The following is a 21882-nucleotide window of genomic DNA, read 5'->3' on the forward strand; positions in this document are numbered from 1 at the left end:
TATTTCGCACTATTGGTTGCTCGTGACGCTGTGGGTGGGCCCGGCGCCGCCGATAGGTGGTGGTTGCGGCTCCGCTAGCAGCTGCTGAGTTTCATTGGTTTCGCGGCTCGGTAAAAGGCGGGGCACCGGGAACGGTTATGGCAATGGAGCGGCGGCTCGGGTAGTGCTGAGCCGGTGTCGGGCTCGACGCAGTGGGTTTCGGGGTACAGTGCTCCGTGGTCACTCAGCGGCCGCCCCGGAGAGCACCGCGGGTAGGGAAAGGGATAGGGTCAGTTGTCCGGAACGATGATGAAGGGGACGGTGGACAGTCCGGTGGCTGCCTTGATGCAGGAGAGCTTTGGCTGCTCCATCGCCAACCGCTTCTACCAGCTCCTGGACGACGAGTCCGACCCCTTCGACATCCTGAGCGAGGTCGAGCGCCGCCGGCACCAGCGCAAGAAGCGCGAAGAGGCGGCTGAGGCAGCCGCCAGGACAGCCGGTTCCAGCGGCAGGACGGGCGGCGGCAAGAGGGAGTCCCAGAAGCAGCGCAAGCAGCCCGGGAATCCCTCTGAGCCCTGGGGGACGCAGGAAGCCGGTACGGCGGGGGACGGGGGGATCGGCGGGGCGAGCGGTCCGGCAGCCGGTGTTCCCTAAGAGTAGGGTGCTGGTGCAGGGAGAGGGCCCTGCAGCGTGGTGGGGGTCGCGGCTGGCCCCGCGCCTGCCCTGCCTCCCTTCAGGCGTCCGGGCGTTCAGCCGCTTGCGGCTGCGGTAATGAGAAGATCGATTTCATTGGGTTGTCGTTGTGAGTGGGTACCTGAAAGTCCCCTTGAAGAGACTGGGACAGCTGGGCGTCACTGCGGAGCCGAGCTCCGAGGCCATTGTGGGAGCTCTCTTATCCTCCCCGGGGGGGCTTAGGAAGGTAAATGGGTCTTCGGACGAGCAAACGAGAACTTCGGAAGTAGACCTAAGAGACAGATGAAAGAGCATTAACTCTGCCGCCGCGGCACCTGTAGTTTTCTTGCTGGTTTAGCATCCCTGTTGATATATTTCATCAGTGGCCGTTTACCTGTGGTGTCTGATGCTTCTAGACTTGTTTTCTTGGACCATCTGAGTCTTCTGGTACTTTAGCTTCCTCAGGGTTATAATATGCCCGGGAATATGCTCTTAGTTTGCCTTAAGCTTGCATTGTTGCACAAACATTTGAATAAAAACTTATCTGCTAGAAAAACTCTTTAGCACGGTGTTCAGGAATAGTCTAGGCTGTTTGTCAGCTGCAAGGTTGTGATGCAGAATGTTGCTTCAAGGGAACAGGGAACAGTCGGCTTTTGTATCAGAACGTTTGTCACAGTTTTCTTTGCAGCTGAAGGCTTTGCTGGGCAATGGCTCCTTGCAATTGGAGTCTTCTTTTATTGTGAGTCTTATTGTTATTACTTACCTGGTATTGAGCCCCAGGCTTCTGAATTCAGTATCTAAAGTATTGGAGGGCTGGCTCTTCACACTGTGTCAAAAAACTCTGGTTTTACCCTCTTGAGCTGTAAATTCCCATTCACCTGCCGCAGGCATTGGAGCTGAACACATTAAGATACTGATCTCTTCCTGTAGTAAGAGCTCCTATTAAATTCACAGTAGTTGAACTGTGTGTTTAAATTCCCTAGGAAAAGGTGTGGCCTTTCAGTCTGGGTTATTGCTCCATCAGGACATTGCCAGTGCTACCAGTTCTTATTGCTTAGACTTACATACAGTCTTGTTCCAACAGCAATTATCTCACCTTGTGCAGCAGAGACTCTTTCAGTGACAAATAAGTACTGGTTAATTATCCTCTTTGCAGAGGATGATTTTAAATTGTTACTGTCCTGTTCAGTAGTTGTATGAAACTTGCCTTTTGAGATTCCTCTGTGATTGTTATGTGACTTTGTCACAGATCTCTGCTATAAGACCAATAGTCACACTAGTAACAGGCTTATTGTACTTAAGGGATACTGCGCTGTGGACCTTAAAGTGAAGAGGCCTATTCAGGGACCCTCAAAGTCTCAAGTTTTGATGAAAAAGTTCTTGAACAAGAGCTGGTGGTTATTGGTAACCTGCTAGGAGTATTGGAAGGATGTGAAGAGCATCTTTCACCTGCCACTTGTCTATAGCTATCTTAAGCACACAGATTCTGAGTGTAATTCTATGGTAATACACAGTGACTCTGTGGAGTGGTTTTGACTATTTTCTAATACCTTGATATTAAGAAACCTAGTTTCTCATATAGAGAGATGAGGTACACATGCCTTGTTTTAACTGGTCGCTTGCTAAGATGGAAAAAAGACCAGTGACTTACAGAAGTCTTTGTGAAAGTGAATGAATATCTATTTGAAGAAGAGTTGCTGTGAAAAAGATGCCTCACTTTCTTTACAGAAAGTGGCTATCCTGGATTTTTCATATGCTGTATGTTTGTGTCTTGAGGTTGTTGTGAAGTAAGGATTGCAAATGTATGGTACTCGGGATGTAAAACTATGGTGGAGAATTGACACTTGCTCCTGCCTGCATGTTGCTCCTGTGGAAGTAGTGTCTTAGTGAGTCTCCTCTGAAGACCAGAGCTCACCCTCTGACTTAGGGCAAATACAGTGATGATGTAGCTGGCAAACATAAAGCATGGGGGGGGGGAATCTAACGTTTTTATTTTGTTTTGTGTTCAAGGCAGGGGCAGCTTTTCATTTAGGCCATACAAAATTGATTTGTTATACAGGATTCAACCAGAAAACTTCTGGGTAGAGTAGAAGATACCAGCTTAGTGGCTGAGAATGAGTGCTCACTCAGGAAGGTCCTCATGCCAGCTCAGTTTGACATAAAGCTTATAATGGTAAATGCAGTGCTAGAGCAATGCTTCTCTGTTTGGGGAAATAAAGCATATTGATTAAAATTATGAAATCTTGATGCTCATCACTAAACTTTTATTAAAAAAAAAAGTCCAGGTTTTGGGCATAACTCCCTCTAACTTCATTTCACTGATTAGGAATTAAAGACTATAAAAATAATCTAGACCAATCTAAACACCTGAATCAGATTATGGTATTGTGGTTGAAATGACAAAATTCAGTCTGTATTGTATTAATGTTCATAAAATCATCACAAATCAGCTCAGGTTGAGTGGGACCTCAAAGGATTGCAGGGTCCAACCTTTCCTGGGAAAGGCAGCCTAGAAGGGATCATCTAGCATCCTATCTCATTGCATTTGGAAAACCCTCAGAGATGAGGACTCCTCCATGGCTCTGGTGGGGTTGTTCTAGTGAATTATTCTTATAAATTTCTTTCTGATAACTGAGATGAAAACTCTCCTCATGCAGCTTATACCTGTTGCCCCTTGTCTTCTCCATGTGGCTTCCTGTGAAGATAGAAGCTTTCATCTTCTCAGCACTCTGTAGCTGCCCTTCAAGTACTGGAATACTGTGATGTGTCCCCCAGCTGAGCCTTCTCCAGGGAGAAGAGACCTAGCTCCTTCAGCTTTTCCTCATAGGGCAGCCTTTCCAGCCATTTGATCATCTTCATGGCCCCCCATGGGACCACCTCCAGACTTTTTTTTCTTATTACTGAGTGTTTTGCTTTTTTGGGTTACAGAAAGTCTTGTTAGAAGTTTCACAGTTTTTGTTTTATTATTGTATTATTTCTTGAGCATATTAAATCTGAAAAAAATAGTCTTTAGAGAGAGTTGAAGCAGGCCTAGTCTTTGATCTTGAAATAGAGAAAAGGTTTTACAGTAGTCTGAGAGGCTTCTTTCATTGTTATGTTTTGAAGTTTGAGTGGAAGGTTTACTCACAAAGCTCTGTGAGTTGATATTTTTTTATTTTTAGTTAATTCTTCATTGCCTTTTCTAGGGGAGTTTTTACTTATTTTCTAGAGATGTTTTCAGTTTGAAACAAGCCTCCCAAGTGGACTTTGACAGATAATCCAGTACTTTGACTTGTAGAATCCAAACTACTTATTATGAATTGACACAGCTGACTATTTTTGAATCTATCTTTAAGGAGAAAATGGATTCGTATTTCACAGCCCATCAAAACCTATACTTTTCACCTTAATGATCATAGAATCATAGAATAGTTAGGGTTGGAAAGGACCTTAAGATCATCAAGTTCCAACCCCCCTGCCATGGGCAGGAACACCTCAACACTAAATCATATCACCCAAGTCTTTGTTCACCCTGGCCTTGAACACCTCCAGGGATGGAGTATTCACAACTTCCTTGGGCAACCCATTCCAGTGCCTCACCACCCTTAAAGAACTTTCTCCTTATATATGTGATGTATTGCTTTATCCCTTACTGACTGTGGTGTTCAGTGATTTTTATACTGTATGGTAAGGATTTGGATAAAGGCGGTTTGTAGATACTACAGCTCTTATAATTGTGCCTCTTACTCTTAACTCAGTTCTTTCTTAGCACAGTGGCCAAACTCATTTACCAGCTCTTTGTTCAAAAGGCCCAGTTGCAGAGTTTGCATTCTTTACCAGTCCAGGCAAATTAAATGTGTTGATCATGCAGTAATAAGCTCTTTTCTGTTGAAATCTTTAAACCTTTGTTGCTAATGCCTATAAAAATTTTTCTTCTTTCATATAAATTTGATGATTTGTGTAACATGTAGATGCAATACTGAATACTGTATGTTTGAGTTTTTAGCTACTGTTTTAAAGATTAATATGGCATGGAATGTTTTGGGGGAATTTTATCTTGTACTGACTGCAATTTTCATATTTTAAATAACTTCTTCCAATAGCATTCTTTCAGCTACATAGTCATAAGGTTGCCTGGAGGAAAGCTGCAGTAGGCAATTCTGTGATTGAGTACTGGCACACACGAAACCAAAATGTACCACAGAACGGAGTTTTAACTGCACATCTCTTTTTGGTGTGGTATATACAGTAGCTGAAGCCTTTTTGTGTGTGTGTTTTCAGATACTGGAGTATTATCCTGCAAATCATATAATTGGTCATGCTTTAATTTACAAAATTAATAACTTGAAGTTTGAAATCAAAATCACATGAATGCACACTTGTGAAGGGGAGGAGATCAGATTGTGCAGTCTTAGATCTCCTGCACTCTCAAATATAGAAAAATGTGTCTGAAAGTGTGAATTGTTTTTCCTATTTCCAGTTATGCAGCTTTACTATAAAGGAAGATGAGCTGTATATGTATAGGTATCATTGTGTTACTGAGATGATAATGAAGCTGTAGGTTTGCATGCAGCCATAGTTAATAACAGAGATCCTTGAATTATTTCTCCATTTGCCCTCATTCCAGACAAACCGGAGCAGTACTCCTGTTTGGTTTTTGTACTTTCTTCTTCTCCTCTGAACTCCTACTAAATTGTTTCATGAGGCTCAGATTTTTCAATTTAAAAGTTAAGCTGAAAGAAAAGGAAAGAAGGGTGCCTTGGAATAAGATGAAGGAGAGACTTGAGTTTAGGACCAATGGTTGTGCTGTTGTTAGCTTTGTTTTAACATTTACAAAGCACCTGAAACTTGTCTGAAATGAAATAATTTAAGCACAGTTTAAGTTATTTTCTTGTGTGTGTGTGTGTGTGTGTGTAGGTGGGTGGGAAGACTTTGCTGAAAGATCTATGACAAAAATAGAACCAATAAATAACCAAAGTTTGCTGGTACAAGATTGTATAGCACAGTAGAAGAAGAGTTACAGGGCAATGACACAAGTTACATATTGTAAAGGAGTTATAAAACAACAGAGGAAATTTACCATCAGTAAGTATAAAGTAATACATATGGGAGAACTTTGACTGAGGTGAGGGGCAGCATTGCAAACTGTACTACCATGTGAAGATTTTTCTTATTCAGGCTATTTTAGTTAATGAACAAGAGCTTGGAGTCATTTGGACTGTTAAAGAGTAGGACAGCAGGTCTATCTCCAGTTGCCATGTCTGAGAGAAGCAAATGTTGGGAATTATTGAGGTAGTAGTAGGAAAAATAGAATTGTCATGCCTTTGAAGTGAAAAAGTGAAATAGCCTTGTACCGAAGTCAGAGTAGAGCTGACTATCATGTCTAGCATGATCAGTGCTAGTGATACATATAATACACTGGCATATCTGGCAAAAAGACTTTGAACTACTTCCAAGTGGTACTGGGTAACAGAAGCGAAGACCATCTTTTTAAGATTACTTTTGCAGCTGAATGTTTTTGCATTGATTTACTTCTTTTAAGGAGCTCTTTGAATCGGAAGGTGTAATTGACATTAATAGTAAGTACTTAGGGAAGGTGGTCTCTGACTGATGCATTCTTGCCAAGTTAATCTGTTTAGAATAATTGATGTTTCTGATAGCCACTGAGAAACTGAAAAATGAATAAAAATGTGCTCTATATTGCAGTTGTGCATTCAGTTCCAAACAAAGTAAGTAAACGTTAGGTCAGAAATCAGTCACTCTTTCCACAGCAAGATCCTGGTTTGGAACTACCACTTGTATAGTTGGTGGTGTAGTTGAGATCTGTGTAGAGTAGACATGTTCCCTAACAGTGTGTACAATTCTGTGTTCTTTAAAGTTTTGCTATTTATTAAAGCATCCTGGCTTGAAAGGCTTACTCAGAAACTGGTTTCAAAAGTTGTCCTTTATCCAGAGTATACGCTATAGTTTTTTTGGGATGCAAATATGCTTGTTGCTGTGAGGGCTGAGAAACTTCAAACCTTGAGGAGAATTACTGGAGTATCTTATGTCAAGTGGTGTGTACTTTAAGGAAAACCAAAGCTTATGTTGCTTCTGTGGCACAGAGAAAACTATCTTCTGTGTACAGATATGACTGTCCTCACAGCATAACAAGCTTGTTTTATCATTCTTGTACCTTATTTCCTGAGTGGATAATTCTTTGAGGTCTTGTTTTTAAAGGTGATGTTACAGTCTTCATGCTTGCTGATGAAGCTTTCATCAGACATCTTAAAGGTCATTTCTGTGGAGCTATGAATTAATTTTATCTTAATATTTTTTTTATTGTGGGGTAGAATAGGCTTTTTTCTTTTATGTGCTATATATCTGTATGGGTTGAGTGGACAACCTCAGTTTATTCTCTCCTATAATACACAGTTTCTGTGTATTCACCCTACCCAAGCTGTTCCTCCTTAGCCCTGACAATAGCTGAAAAAAACCCACAAAAAGCTTAAATATGTTTTACCTTGAAATATATTGACATTTTGACAATTAGTGGTGTTGGAGTCTTTGTACTTAATGCTTGGGTTTCTGCCACTTAAACCCAGTGACTTCTAATGTAGGTGAATGGTCCTGTGTTCCAGAGAACAGTACCAGAAGGAGGTGACCCTCTTTTGGTTATTGGATACTCTAACTGTGAGCTTAAAGAAAAGGTCTCTAAATTCAGCTCATTTGGCAAGATGTGTCTTGTCTCATGACAGACAACTAGTGTCTGACAGTCCTCTTTCTCCCACCTCTGTTGCTCCTGCAGCAGTCTTGTAATTCATGTCTTCTATTGAAGCTTCTCTGCCTTGTTCTGTAGTACACTAGCAAGATCTTTGAGAGAACATGAGATAAACAGTGTTTGTTCTCCATTTCTGATAGCAAAATGAGATTTTTCTGTAGCCTGTCTTTTCTGGAAATGTGTGAGTTGTTGTCAATATCCATAGTATTTTTTTCCTGAGGCAGATTCATTGATACAGAAAGGAAAGTAATTGAATGTCTTAAAACAGACAGTGTCTGGCAACATTAAGTACTTTTTGGTTTGGGTGGACTTGCAAAAGACTGTAAGGTGTAATCAGCTCATTTCAGTCAGTAGTTTGATAACCGCAATTCAGTTATTACTAAACTGTCAGTAATCTGTATATGTGTGTTTGTGTAGGCCAGAAGCAAGCACCCAACTGGAGAGAACAGCAAGGATTCAATAACAGAAGAGCAGAGGTGAAACAAGCCAAAAATGAACAGAGACCATATTTTGAAAGATATCGTTCCAATGAAACAGAAAGCCAAGTGGAACCCACAGTGGAAAGGTATGTATCATAGAGGGAGAAGTAAGGTGCTTCGTAGAGGGTCTGCACAGGATTGGGAAGGGAAAGGCTTAACCATAAAACAGATCTAGTACCCAGATGTAACTTGAAGGTATGGTTGCATTAATAATGTATAGATTTGTTGAAAGATTGGTTCTTGCCCACCAAAGCTGTAATTTCAGCTTCCTTGCAGATGGACTTGGAATGATTCTGTTAAATATTGGAAATATAAGGCAAAACTGAGCAGTGTGAGGATCTGAAAGCCTAACCCCTACTCTGCAGCATAAATGTTCATGTCTGAGCTCTAGTACTATTCAGGCTCTGCAGAACATGCGGTGCAGGTTCCAAGTGGAATGAATTTTACTGTTCAAACTGAAAATACATTTTTGTGATACAATTCACTACTGGACAGTGAATGCATGTCAATTTTGCTTTCCTTACAAGTACTATAAAAGCCCACCTAAACCTTTAATGCTTAGGAGCATGTCTGTTCTTATTTTATATCACAATAGTTGGTATTTAACAATTTCCCTGAAATTTTTAGCAGTTGCATACGAGTCTGTGTTTAGACAGCGGGCTATTGACTGATAAAGCTGTTGAGTATTTGACAGTTTTATAATGTATTATTTAACTTCTTGGATGTTTTCAGTGTAGCCAATAAACAGCTGATCTTTCTCTTCCTGTTATTTGTATTCAGTTTATATCTATTTTTAATGACAAAACTAACACAGCTGTACTGCTCTAAATATTAAGTGGTAGCTCTAATACTCTGATGTCTCACAGTTGCACAAATACAACCATGCAATTTTTTTTTCCTTCAACTGTTCTGTCTGAACAAAAAATCTGACTAGAAATATTATTTTTATATCAACTGAAAGATTAGACAGCTGTGAAAGGCCAGTAAGAGATCATGGTGGAGGAGGTGGAATGCGAGGTAGAGGAAGAGGTAGTGGAATAAATAGAAGTTTTGATGGCTTTGACCAGAGAGGAAGACAGGATTTTGAAAGACAAAGCGGGAATATGAAAATGTAACTGATCTGTGTACTGATTCTTATTTGCTGTACAAGTAAGCAATAGCCAGCTCTGCAGTAGTGTCTCCTATGTATTCTGATCCCTTCTTCTATATCCAGGTTGGTTGGCAAAAAGTCAGTGCTGGTTTTAGTTTGAGGTCCTAATGAAAGCAAGCTCTTAAACTCACAGAACCCTTATTTTCTCTATAGAAGAATGAAAATAGCTGACAAAAAGAGTGGAAGTGGAGCTTACAGCTGGAGAAGAGTTAAAGATGATACAAGGTAAAAGATACACTTGTGCCTGTCATCGATTATCATTTGCAATGGTCCGTCTTATATTATCATGTTCTGTTCAGCGGTTTTGTGTACATTTTGAGTCTTGCTTTCTATTGGTTGTTGTGATGAATGTAGTTTTGCAGTTTTCTGGCCTCACCTTCTTCATATTGGAGAGACTAAATTGTAGCAAAGGCATGGGTGATGTTTCTTCAAATAAGACTACCAACATTTTTTTTGACAGGGGCCACGTCTTTTAGCTGAAATGAGCTATGATTTTTCTCGGTAGTCTCAATATGACTTTTTCTCAGTGTGCCACTCTTTCCAGTAGCTTTTGTTCTTAGATATATCTGTAGAAGTCTTTAACTGAAGGCTGGTAAAGGGCAGAGAAAAGGCAGCACTTTGAACTTACAGCAAAAATCTGTAGCCATATACACACAGATTCATTAAACTGTTAAAAAAAAAAAAACACCCCAAAACCAAGCAAACAAGAAAAACCCCAAACTTTTTTTAAACTTAAATCATGGATTCAGACAATCTGGTTAAAAGGCTGAAAAATACAGCTGAGATGGGTAATAATTTTCGGACTTAATAGTCCACATTCTCATGAATATTAATTTCCATCTCTTCTATAAAATTTCTTATTAAAAGATAGGTTCCTTTTAAAAATGAAGGATCAGCTAGCTTAACATAGTTCTGAGGTGATAGCACAAAACTAGCTGACCAAAATCACAAAACCACCTTCTATAGGATGTCAGGGAAGGTTGTCTGAACTTCATAAAATACAAGAAATTTAAGATCCATTATATTTTTTTAGTTCAATAGCATCAGAACTTGATACAAACGTGAGATGCCAATGCTTTCTTGTGAAATAGTGTGTGTGGTAGAAGTGGCATTAAATTGGAGTTGTCTAAATGATTCAGAAAGTATGTCTGTGCCTTAATTGTGCTCAACGATGCCTTAAAGTTGTGTTACTTTCATTCTGTTGGTAGGCATACACATTTAAAATTAAGTGCTTGTTCACTGTCAAATGAGAGCAGTAACTAATGCCCATGTTATGGAAAAAAAGCAAGTATGAATGCTACCATTTTAATAGTAGAAAAGAAACAAAAAGGCAAACCCCAACATCAGTGATAAGCTGTAATCAAGTTACTGGTGTTACTGTTTACTATTAAATTATTTTGTCTTCATGCATGTTTTTTACTTATTTTGATAGTACATAGAAGTCAGATTTTTTTTCTTATAATTCTCATTTAGTTAGTTGCCTGTCGTGATTTAAGCCCAGAGACTCAGAACCACGCAGCCGCTCGCTCACTGCCCCTCCACTTCCTCCTCCCTCTCCTGGAGCGATGAGGAGAATTGAAAGAATGTAACTCCCATGGGTTGAGATAAGAACAGTCCAGTAACTAAGGTATAACACAAATCACTGCTGCTGCCACCAATAATAATCATGATAAGGGAAATAACAAGGGAACAGGATACAACCACTCACCACCCGCCGACCAATACCCAGCCCAACCCAAGCAGTGATCTAACCCTTCTGGGTAACTTACCCCAGTTTATATAGTGGGCGTGATGTGCTGTGATATGGAATACGTCTTTGGCTAGTTTGGGTCAGGTGTCCAGTCTCTGCTTCCTTCCGGCTTCCCCTCCTCCATGGCAGAGCATGAGACTCAGAAAGTCCTTGGTCAGACTAAGCATTACCAAGCAGCAACTAAATCCATCAGTGTTATCAGTGCTGTTCCCAGGCTGAAAGTCAAAACCACAGCACTGCACCAGCTATTAAGAAGGAGAAAAATGACTGCTACTGCTGAACCCGGATATCGCCTAACTAGTCACTTAGTAGGTCTACTTTCTTATGTTCCTAGAGGAGTTTTCCTCTCTTTTTTTCTTTTGTCTCAAGGAATTCTTGGAAAAAAGTGGTGTACTGATCAGCAAAGGCTTTTTTTCTAATGCATTTTTTGTTGTTTTTATTTGTTTACCATTTTAGTGGGATGGAACAGACTACTCCTGTGGAAGAAACTGCAGAAACAGATGGGCAGCCAAGGGCATCTGGAGGAGAGTCTCTGAACAAGTATAGTCTCACTACAGTATTTTCTTTATAAATGCAAAGAAAACAATTGACTTACAGATGCACTTGTATTGGGAGACACATTTGAAATGTGAACTGTGAAGTTTTGTCACTACACATATTTAAAAATAGAAAAGCTTTGTCTGTATGTGAATCATGAAAATGCATCCCTAATTCTTCACTGAAACTTGGTTTATACAGCTGCAGATTGCATTTGCTTGCCCAGTGATGCTTAGGTTCCTAAGATTTGGTAATATTTCAAGAAGAAGCTGTATATTGCCTGTTATCCTTGTAACAGCCTGTTTGTAAAAACTACCCTGCTTTCTGAAGTTCTCTGACAAAAAAGGTATTGAAGATGCCTGTGCAATCATGCAAACACAATCAAAATACACTAAGATAAAATTCTGTAAATCAGTATTCATCAGTCACTGCTACCATGCAGGTGTCACATACACATGAAAAGCTCCTGCAGAGCTTGAAACTTGCTGGCAGTAGTCTTGCACTGAGCCTTAGGAGTGGGGAAATTGAGAGAGAAATCTACTAGTTTTCTGGCTTTCATTCTGCTCAGTGTCCAGTGAGAATTTACAGCAAATAAACACTGCCATAAGGAAAAATAACTGGGCAGTCTTGTCCAAGTAAAAGACTTTAAAGAATAATCAAATAGCATGTGGTGAATAGGTCCTCTGACCTAGTGGTGCAGCTCCAGTTATTAGTGGCTTTGTTAATTTCTTGTAAGAACTGGAACTGGTACAGTTTCAATTCTTTTAAATTTTAAACTGGCTTTTGAGGAACAGTTATATAGGAGGAAATCTGTTTCTGAGATTAACTGATTTGACTTCCAGAAAACTGCATTTAGACTAACTTAAAGTTGGATGGGTAAGGTACATAAACTATCAAAAATGCATGGTATTAGCTAAATATGAGAACAGTTATTCAGTTTGGTTTTGTTTATTTGTTAGCTACAAGTACCTTTTATTTGTTTCAGACTTACATGATTCTACTCCAGGCTCTTTGTAGATACATCCTGACATCAGTCCCTTGTAGTGCATAAGGCATGGGAAAAGTGGAAAAAGTATCTGAATCTGCCAGTTGCCTTTAATTCTTTTCACTTTCTCAGGAATCACTAAGTATTCAGTCAGACTGTGAACCTTACTAAAGATTTTACTTCTCATGTGTTTAAAGAACTCTTTGCTTAGGAATAGTCCACTGAAATCTGTAAGATTAAAAAATACAAGTAACCTCCAAGTACAAAGTTCTGGTTTGTGTATGTTTCCAGTGTGGTAAATAGTGTCCTGAAGACTTACAAATCTGTATACAAAATACAAATTGCATATACCTCATTGCACTTACCTCTGGGAACAGTGTCAGCTTGCTGACTATGTGTTTTATAATAGATGTGTGAATATCACATAGGTAATTAGGGAGAGTTGTATGGCATACACCTTAAGGTGGAATATTTTTTAATTGTTCTTTTAATATTAAAAAACAAGAGGTGGTGGATGTATTTTGAAGTGTTACATGCTTAGGTTGCCCCTGCTCTCCAGAGGTGCTGGCTTCTGGCAGGTAAAACACATCAAAATATTCTAACTAGGTTACCTTCTGCTTTTGCTACAGTTTCAATACTGGGGTGGAGGATGTGTGTTTGCTTAAGCTACTACTAGGATTGTTCTCATTTTGACTCTTAAATGCAGTGACTCCAAAGAATCTTTTTCTTGCCTCCTGTTTGATTGCAGTTTTGTACTTGCATTGAGGAAGAGATGGAAGACTGGGCTTGTTTGTTTCTTCTTTTACACTCCTTCCTGTTGTAACTGCTCCCATTTAAAAGAAAGGGGGGGGAGACACAAAGAACAGAAGTTTCTTTAATACTTCCATAATATAAATCAAGGGTGTTTTTTTTTTTTTTTCATATCTTGATGTTTTCTTGAATATATCAACAGCTTCACAAACTCCATGCTAATAGTTGGGGTATTTTTGCTGCAAGCAGTTAGTATATAGTACAAGTACACAGCAGTATAAGCTTTCCTTACAGGTGCTTTCAGTTGAACTTGTCTTCACTGTCTGAACAATGTAACATGCTTGTGTTGACTGGTAATTCAAATGAACAGGTTTGTTTTTTTAACTCAGTATGACCAAGTCTGATTAATTCCTATGAAGGGTGTTTGCAGAGTTAGTATTTATTCTATAGGGCTTTCTTGCACTTCTTCACACAGGGCTGACCTTTCTTTTTGGTGGAGCTGTATATTCTTCTGGTCATTTAATAGGAAACTTCAAAAGTTTGCCTTCAAGTTTGCAGGGCTATTTACCTCTTGTTTGGTTTGGGGGGGTTTGTTTGTTTTGTTTCGGGGGTTGGGTTGTGGGAGGCTGGTTTGGTGTTTTTTAGTTGTTTTTTTTAAGAGTGACAGACAGCTATCTACAGACCAGGCCAGCTCTTCATCAGAATTTGGTTCAGTGTTTTGTTTTTATAGTTAACTTGTACAATTGCTGCTTGGTATGACCTTGTTTAACTTCTGTAAATTGTGTCTAATAGGAAAGATTGATATAATTGATTTCTTGGTAAAAGCTGAGTAAGAATTCACTTTGTATAGCTGAATCTGAAAAAAACATTCTGAAAAAGACCTGCTATCATTATTTTTAATTAAAATAATCGGCCAAGTAGCTGAGTGCCATTGTCATTTCTCCTGCATAATATTGTATTCACACAGAGTGGTTCCTGCAGGAAAGGAATGCACAGTAAACAAGGTGTAGGTAGAGGTTTATGGTCATCCATTGAAAACAGGCTGTAGGAACCATTACTGAAGACTCTTATTTGGTATTTCGATATGTACTTGCACTGTGAATTCAGTTTACCCTTGTCCAGAGGCTGCACTTAACGTGTCTCACAATATTTTGTAAGCATGATTGGTGGCATGCTTGATTAATGAAGATGTACACCAAACAGTTACTGAAAATGCATAAGGTTACAAGGTAGACAGTCATGCACTGAGTGCACTTCCATGCAGGCTTGGTGCCCAGAATAACCTGCTACAATCAAGTCTCTGACCAAAATGTAATGTACATGTTCCTTTTGCTATGATTCATTAGTGGGAGGTGTTTCCCCTTGAGAGTCTTAGCATCCTAAAGTACACCTGTACTGCTAATAACCATCCTTTGGAGTAAAAATCAAACCACTCTTTATGGTTGAAAAGCCAAACATTTGCAGTGTAAATCCACTAGTATTTCCTTTAGAACAGGTAAGTTGTCATTTATCAAAAATGTGTGCTTATTTATCAAAGATGTGTGCTTATCAAAGCAATACTTGTGTTTGCTTTTCTTGAGAAGTTGCTGTGTAGTGAAATGTGGTTTTGTTGTCTTACGATCATAGAAATTTAGATCTAAATGGGAGCTTGGTGACTTAGGGTATCACCAGACATACCGGTGCCACTTTTCTTACCTGTCTAGGTGACATTAATGTCATCTACTGATAGAGAGTTTGGTGTTCCTTGCTGGTCTTTCCAATACATTGAAAACAGAAATTACTGTGTTTGGGGTGGTTTTCTCCCGAGAAACACCATGAATGTGCAAAATTTAATTTATTTTTTACTATTATGTGTTTCCTTCTTTTTTACTGTTACACGTTTCCTCCTCAGCATCTTTAAAGGTTTCCCATGTAGATCACGTATTTTAGACCTGTCTGTCTTGCAGTTCTGTTTTGGACTTTTTCTACCTGTTCCCACATACAAAACCTTAGTTGAGGCCTTGTTCCATCCCAGGAGCAGTGACATGTGTTCCAAATAAAACTTTATCTCCTTATGATAATACACTGTTGCAGAAGAGAAAAATGCTGTTGATTTAAAGTTCAGTTTGACTGGGTAAACTGCAATATTCTTGCATGGTTTGGGGAGTTAGGGGTCCCTCCTTTGGAACTTCTGCCTTGCTAGTTCTTTCTGTGTTTGGATAGCTGATACTTTTGACCAAGTATGTATTTCTGCCTGTCCTTGGAACTTGCATGTGGTGGCTGTTTTGGTTGGTTGGTTTGGAATTACTTACTTGGCCTTAGCATTTCATATCACTGAAATGCTAAGATCAGTCATGCAGCGTTCTTGAACACTTGTGCCATTGCCCTTTTCTTTCAGAAGCTTTGTGCTGTGGAAAATGTGTTTAGAAAATTACACTACTGATAACTGCATGGAACTGACCTCATAGCTCCACTCAGATGCTTGTTTTTCTTTTGCAAGTTGAAAAATCGACAGCTCCTTCTCATATACTGTTGCAGCCAATTCTGTATCTTTCTACAGCTCTTACCAAGGACTGAAATAGTGTCTCCCTAATGTGGTGAAAACCTAATGGGAGAGGATGACAAAAGACTCCCTAAAGTTCAGATATGCCATTTACTGATTCTGTCCCATGGGCAGTGGCTTAGGAAGAGATTAAACCATTTTCATAGAACCCCTTGTTATTATTGTAGTTTCTCTCTTTTTATTTCCTCTGGATGCTTGCAACTGGTCCTGCATTTTCAGCACCCATTTCCAAAACTGAAGCTTCAGGTAACTGATGAAAAAAGAATTATCTGGCCTCTTACTCTTGAGGACAACAAACTGCAATGTTTGGGGTGCAGTTACTTCTTAAGGCTCTTGCAGATGGGACACTGTCTATTGGTGTTTTTCCAGAAGCAGCTGCATCTGTCGCCTGGGTATTTCTTTCAATTAACTCACTAAACCAGTTAATCTTTTTTTCTTAACAGTCCTTCTAATACAGTTTCAGATCTTCTTAATCTGTACAGAACTACAGCTGCTTACCAGTCTTCTAACCTTTAGCTTCTGGTTCATGTAGCAGGAATTTTCCACGAGCAGGGCATGAAGGCATGTCAGAGGGTAGGTATATAGTACAGGACTTGCATATTTTTTATTTACTTTTTCTGCAAACTGCATTTAAAATTGTGCTTGTTCTAGAATCCAAATTACTGTTCAGTTTTGCTTCTACCTGTCATATGCCGGGTTCTTCAGGAAGATAATGTGTCATTTTGAACTGCAAGAAATGGATTGGTTCTCTGCAATATCAAGAGGGAGCAGGCCTGTTCTTATACAGGCTAGTTCTAAATGCACAGAACACTTCCAACAGATGTGTGTGTTCTGATGGGGTGCTCATACAACTTCAGAAGCAAAATTCAGAGTTCACTGTCGTTTGACTCTGTGTCTTTCGATGATAAAATAAATTTACAACTTGCATCTGATCAGCTGTGTATTTACATTGGAAAAATCATCAACATTTGTTAGAACAAGACTTAGAACTGTGATTGAGTGAGGAAAACCAAATACGTATTTCTCTTACCAGAAGGGACCTAATTATGAAAGGGTTTACTGGAAAAATCAATGTTAGCTAAATACTTAACCAAGTTTGACTGCTATTGCAATGTGTAACAGTTTTGTGTGGGAAAAGGAAGCAATAGTTTCTCAAGTATCTGGGAGTAATCAGTGCAGGTTTTCCTGTAATTCATGGTATTTGACTTGTTTCTCAGCAAACAATTATGATGATGAAGCGAGCTGTGTTCCTTGCATGTGATGCTGCTTAGTTGAAGACAGCTTTCCCCAGATACCAGTACACTGCACCCATAGTGTACTCCAATAGCTGCTGGTTCTGGGCAAGTCAGTCTTGGTCAGCCTCAGAAAAGTGGCAGAAGGGTAGTCAAGCAGTGATGTGTGGAGAAGAATCGTTAGTTTTGACTTATGTATTTTGTCTTATGAATACAGACAAAGCCTTGGACTTTCATCTTTACAGTTCAAAAATACGCAAGGCACACTCCAATGTATTATATGTGTTTTCCTTGAATGTATCAACATTATTGCACCTTGTGACCAATTAAAAGTGGACTACAGTTAACCTAGTTTTGCAGATGATAAATACTGTCTCCTTGTATGCTACTACATTTGACAAAAGAAATCAAAGAAGCATTTACGAAATTAACAAAGAAAATGTTAATAATTACCTAGAAGATCTTATTCTGTGAGCACCATGACTGAAAGCTACACTGAAACATGAATTTATCTCATTGTCATCCTGCAGTACAAGTCACTGCAGTACAAACCATGACATTGGGGTATTTTAATACAGTTTTAAAACTGTAGATTCACTATTAAACAGTAGGGCAGAGAATATGTCACATCAAAAGGCAGACTGGTTTTGTCTAGAATCTGAAGTGCTTGAACTTATAATGAGACTCAATAAACACCAGAACTCACTACAGGAGTCTGGAGACAGCATTTGTTCATACAAATAATTTCAAGCAGGCAATTAAATATATTTTCCAACTTACATTAATGTAGGACTCGCACATCAAGTTACTGTGGGGAGTAAGTGAAATTTGGGATAGTAATTTGATGAGAAATAATCCAAATGTTTTGTTCAGTATCCTTATTTCAGTGTTTTTGTTCTTCCTGGCATGTTGCAAACTAATGGTTTTTACTTTACAACTATAAATCTCTAGGGTTCCTGAAGGAGAGACAATGGAAGAAGTAGTTAAAGAAATGACATTGGATGAGTGGAAAAGGCTTCAGCAACGAAATCGACTAAAGCCTGAATTCAACATTCGGAAGCCAGAATCCATTGTTCTGTCCAGAGCAGTGGTGATTCACAAGTCAAAATACAGCAATCATGTAAGCATTGCCTGTGGAATTCTCTACTTTATACCCAGGATTAAGAAACTGTATTGGCTTTTTACTAGTTTTAGTACATTCTGAATAGAATAATAGAATCATAGGATCATAGAATAGTTAGGATTGGAAAGGACCTCAAGATCATCTAGTTCCAACCCCCCTGCCATGGGCAGGGAATAGCCTAGAAATCAATATCTAAGCTTGATTACTGTAATGACATATGTACCTCAAAACTTGCTTTAAACTTAATGTCTGTTCATTTTCTTTTCTCAGATCATTAACCCTATTTTGTCTACAAATATATCAAGTTGTTCTACCTCATAGCTCACACTTAGCAGTATAAAACCTGTGTCCTTGCTGGTGCCACCTAGGCAAATCACTGGTAGTGCTGCTAGAGAAACTTGTGTTTGCTAAACACTACTTACCCTGACTTTGAATCCTGTTTAGCTTACTTGCCAGGATACCCTTGCATGTATATATTAAACTTGGGTTAGTCTGAATGTTACGTGTCTTATTTCTCATCTGTGCTGGATAACAGCTTTCAGTGCACATTTGGAATATACATTCTTTTAGTACTGCTTTTTATTTTTCACTTTTAGGGTCCTGCTTTTTAGAGGTGACTCTGGAGAGCTTGTTCTGTAGTAATGTGCTTTCCCCCCACCTCAACCCCTCTTTTTCTCTAACTTCTATTCCATGATTCTACTGGAACTGCCATTTTAGGGAGAACTTCTAGGGTTTTTTTTAGGGTGAGAGAGGAGACTTCTTTCACAGATTCTTGCTTTTTAAGATTTCAGATTTTTGTTGTCAAAATAGTCTAGCTTAATGGAATTCTTATTCTTAATGACTGCATGCATGTATAGATACATGTAGTATCCTTTGTCTTGTTATAATATTAATATCAAAATTTACAGCTTTTTAAGCCTTAATCGCTTCAGGTCATCGAGCACTTCCAGGGACAGATGCTAATACTGAAGTGACCTGCATTCTTTTTAGCATGGCTTTTGGTAGTTACAGTTGTCATTAGCCTCTTCGCCCTTTTCAGAGGGATACGGTGGTAGGGGTAGAGTGACTGTCTTTCACAAGCTTTGAAAAGACTATGGAAGTATGTGAGGTGTGCATGCAAGTTTCTGTTCTTTTTGCCCATGAAGTTTCTTGTCTGGTAGTATCAAGGGACCTTGTAAAAGTGAACATAGAATAAGACCTACGGGGAACTGTGTAGCATGGACAAGTCAAATTCCTGCATTAGACATTGAATAAAGTAAGTGACTTATCACTGTATGGAGTTTATACATATGTTACTGTTAATATAGTGCACATTAGAATTATGATGGGAAGTAGTCTTACATCCACTACAGCTACTAGGAATATCCAGAGTTAAAACAACACTAATCTCATAGCTGCAGACAGACTAATAGGTTGCTTAGTAGCCAGATACTGTGCATTACTGTGGCCTTTAACCATTACTTCAAGATAATTGTAGAAGTGAGTAAGCTTAAGCCTGATTTTCCAGTCCATTAGAAAACCTCATAGATATATTTCTGAAAATCCTCTTCAGTGTTACAGAGCTGATATGAATGATTTTGTTGCCAGGACAAAATCTGAGCCAATGAAGAACTATCCCAGGTACCTGGGAATCTACAGTTGTCTCACCTCAGTTAAAACCCTGTGCAAGTTAAGGCCTGTCTTCTGTTCCAGATGTTATATTGATTTATTTGCTGCTTGGTCTGTAATATGTACATAGCAGAAGGAGAGAAGGTTGTACGTGGAAGCTATAGGCTTTAACTCGGTTTCTTTTTTAGTTGCAAAAAGAATATTATGAAGATGATTCTCATGTCTTCCGAAGACCAGTGAATGACATAACATCTCAGCTGGATATTAATTTTGGGAGTCTTCCTCGCCCTGGCCGTGGATCAAGAGGAGCACGAGGTGGTGGTCGTGGCAGACAAGCTGTGGGGAGAAGACTTCAATCAGCAGTAATGGTAACGGATTTTATGTGTCATCTTGTTGCTTGCCTGGGGATTTTTTTTGCTGGTTGATGTGCATGTGTTATGGGAGTGGCTGCTGCCTGAACATTCACACACTCTTCAGGGAGTTACACACACACCAACCAAGACTTAAACTGCTAGGACTGGAGTTCCTCTGCAGCAGATGGTTCCACTGACATGATGGGTGCCCTGTTTGACTTCTTGGACACACTCACTTCCTCCTTCAGGCTCTGCCCCAGGTTTCCTGCAGCAGAGTCTCAGCTGTTCAATTCCAGGAAAAAACAATTCAGTAATTGAGTGGTACGGCAGAAGGAACAGCTTGAGCTGGGTGCCTCCATAGAGGAACCCTGAACGAAGAAATCCCTGGGCAGCTATACCCTTATGATTTGTTCACCCATCCCTCATAGGCCTTTGTTAGTCTAATGGTGGCTTCTTGATATGGGGTCTTCTAACACCTTACTAGATTCTTTCTCTGTCTTTGTACAGGCAGGCTGTTAACTGTTCTTATCTTGTTGAGTTGCAGCCTCAGCTGATGGCTGCAGCCTCTTTATCTTCTGATTTGTCCACTTATGCACCTGCTTGTCAGCAGAGCACAGAAAAAAAGTCCTAGACCTAGGATAAACATTATTTAGCAACAACTACATTTGGTGTATTATCAACAGTCTTCTCACACTGAAGACAAAACACAGTGCTGTAGTAGCTACTAGGAAAATTATTAAGAAAATTTAACTCTATTCCAGCCAAAAGTCATAGTTTATGGCCTAAGACTTCAATAAATCTAGCTGCTCATGCTAAGCAACTAAAGCTAAGCAAATGACATACTAAACTCTAAACTGTACATACAGTTTTTATGCTGTATACATTACAGAATAATACTAAAGTGACTCAGACTAATGCTTAATAATTTAAGCTAAACTATCTCAATAAGTGTGTGTGTCATGCCCCATTTTCTGTGGAATTACTGATTTCTGTAGTGACAGACTTGTTTCTAATTCCTGCTCATAGTATGCTGGCCTGGTTATTTTGAGTTCCTGACCCAAAATCAAATACTGGTTCAGGCTCACAACTCTTAACATATATAATTTGAAAGGTCTGATTACTAGTAGCTGTAATGGTAACTAGAGGAAAGGATGTAATGAAGATCTGTTTCTGAAATGAGTTTTCATATAAATTGAAAAGTAATTAAAATTACTGAAGCCTTGTATCCCTTACAGCAAATTTCAGTATGGTACAGTAATAGTTTGATTACTGAGAGTGAGATCAGTAAGTAAATTTGGGGTTGTGCAGAATCCTACAAAATGAGACAAGTGTTCAATGTAACCATTAAAAAAAACCCCTCTACTGACCATTTTCTCTTGAGGGGAAAAAAAAAAGGAAGCATTTGTGTACTGAAAAAGAATATATTTTTCTTTCTGCTAAATGAAGGTCTCGGTTTAATTCTGTCTAGCATGAGTCAAGTAGTTTAAGGTTGGGAACTTATAGAATAATGCAGAAGCAAGTTGATGCATTTGTTTCATCGGAATGAAAAAGGCTCTTTAAGCACACAGCATAGAATTTACAATCTGATATGTGCAGTAGCCTCATGATGTAACAAGATAATAATGCAGCTTCTAGAAGCAGACAGTATCTTGGGTGAGGTTACTTTACTTTTTTTCTTCACTTCAGTGCTGCAGAACTTGTGATCCTGTGGTCCTCCTCAGGTCATGGATCAGTTCATGCTGAAGACATTACAGTAGTCATAACTTCTGAGATAAATTCATAGTGTTTCTGTGATAGTGATGGATACAAAGCATTTAACTTTAATCAGAGAATTAACCCTTTTCAGGGTAAAATATATATCTATAGTTGTCAGGTTCTTTTGAAATGCATTCCTTTTTCTCTAAGGCTTCCTTTTTTACTTTATAGGTGGAGCTTGTTGCTCCAAATCCTGATGATCCTGAGGATTTTCCAGCTTTGGCATGA

General features: G+C 39.2%; 1 protein-coding gene across 1 annotated transcript; it reads left to right on the forward strand.

Moving 5' to 3' along the window:
• The first annotated feature begins 285 nt into the window (after positions 1–285).
• On the forward strand, positions 286–21882 carry HABP4 (hyaluronan binding protein 4). Its single transcript, XM_034073092.1, has 10 exons — positions 286–574; positions 1901–2055; positions 2711–2824; positions 6173–6209; positions 7808–7955; positions 9173–9244; positions 11226–11309; positions 17767–17935; positions 19735–19908; positions 21826–21882. The coding sequence occupies exons 1-10, from the start codon at positions 286–288 to the stop codon at positions 21880–21882; spliced, it is 1299 nt and encodes a 432-aa protein (XP_033928983.1).

Source organism: Melopsittacus undulatus, chromosome Z (assembly GCF_012275295.1).
Source record: "Melopsittacus undulatus isolate bMelUnd1 chromosome Z, bMelUnd1.mat.Z, whole genome shotgun sequence".
In the NCBI taxonomy this organism is placed as follows: Eukaryota; Metazoa; Chordata; class Aves; order Psittaciformes; family Psittaculidae; genus Melopsittacus; species Melopsittacus undulatus.

Bases quoted from the DNA above. Each gene is read 5' to 3' on its own strand.
- HABP4 (XM_034073092.1), top strand. From the start codon at position 286: ATGATGAAGGGGACGGTGGACAGTCCGGTGGCTGCCTTGATGCAGGAG. The intron at 7,956-9,172 runs GTATGTATCATA...TTTTCTCTATAG, and splicing joins GTGGAACCCACAGTGGAAAG to AAGAATGAAAATAGCTGACA. The intron at 17,936-19,734 runs GTAAGCATTGCC...TTTCTTTTTTAG, and splicing joins AGTCAAAATACAGCAATCAT to TTGCAAAAAGAATATTATGA.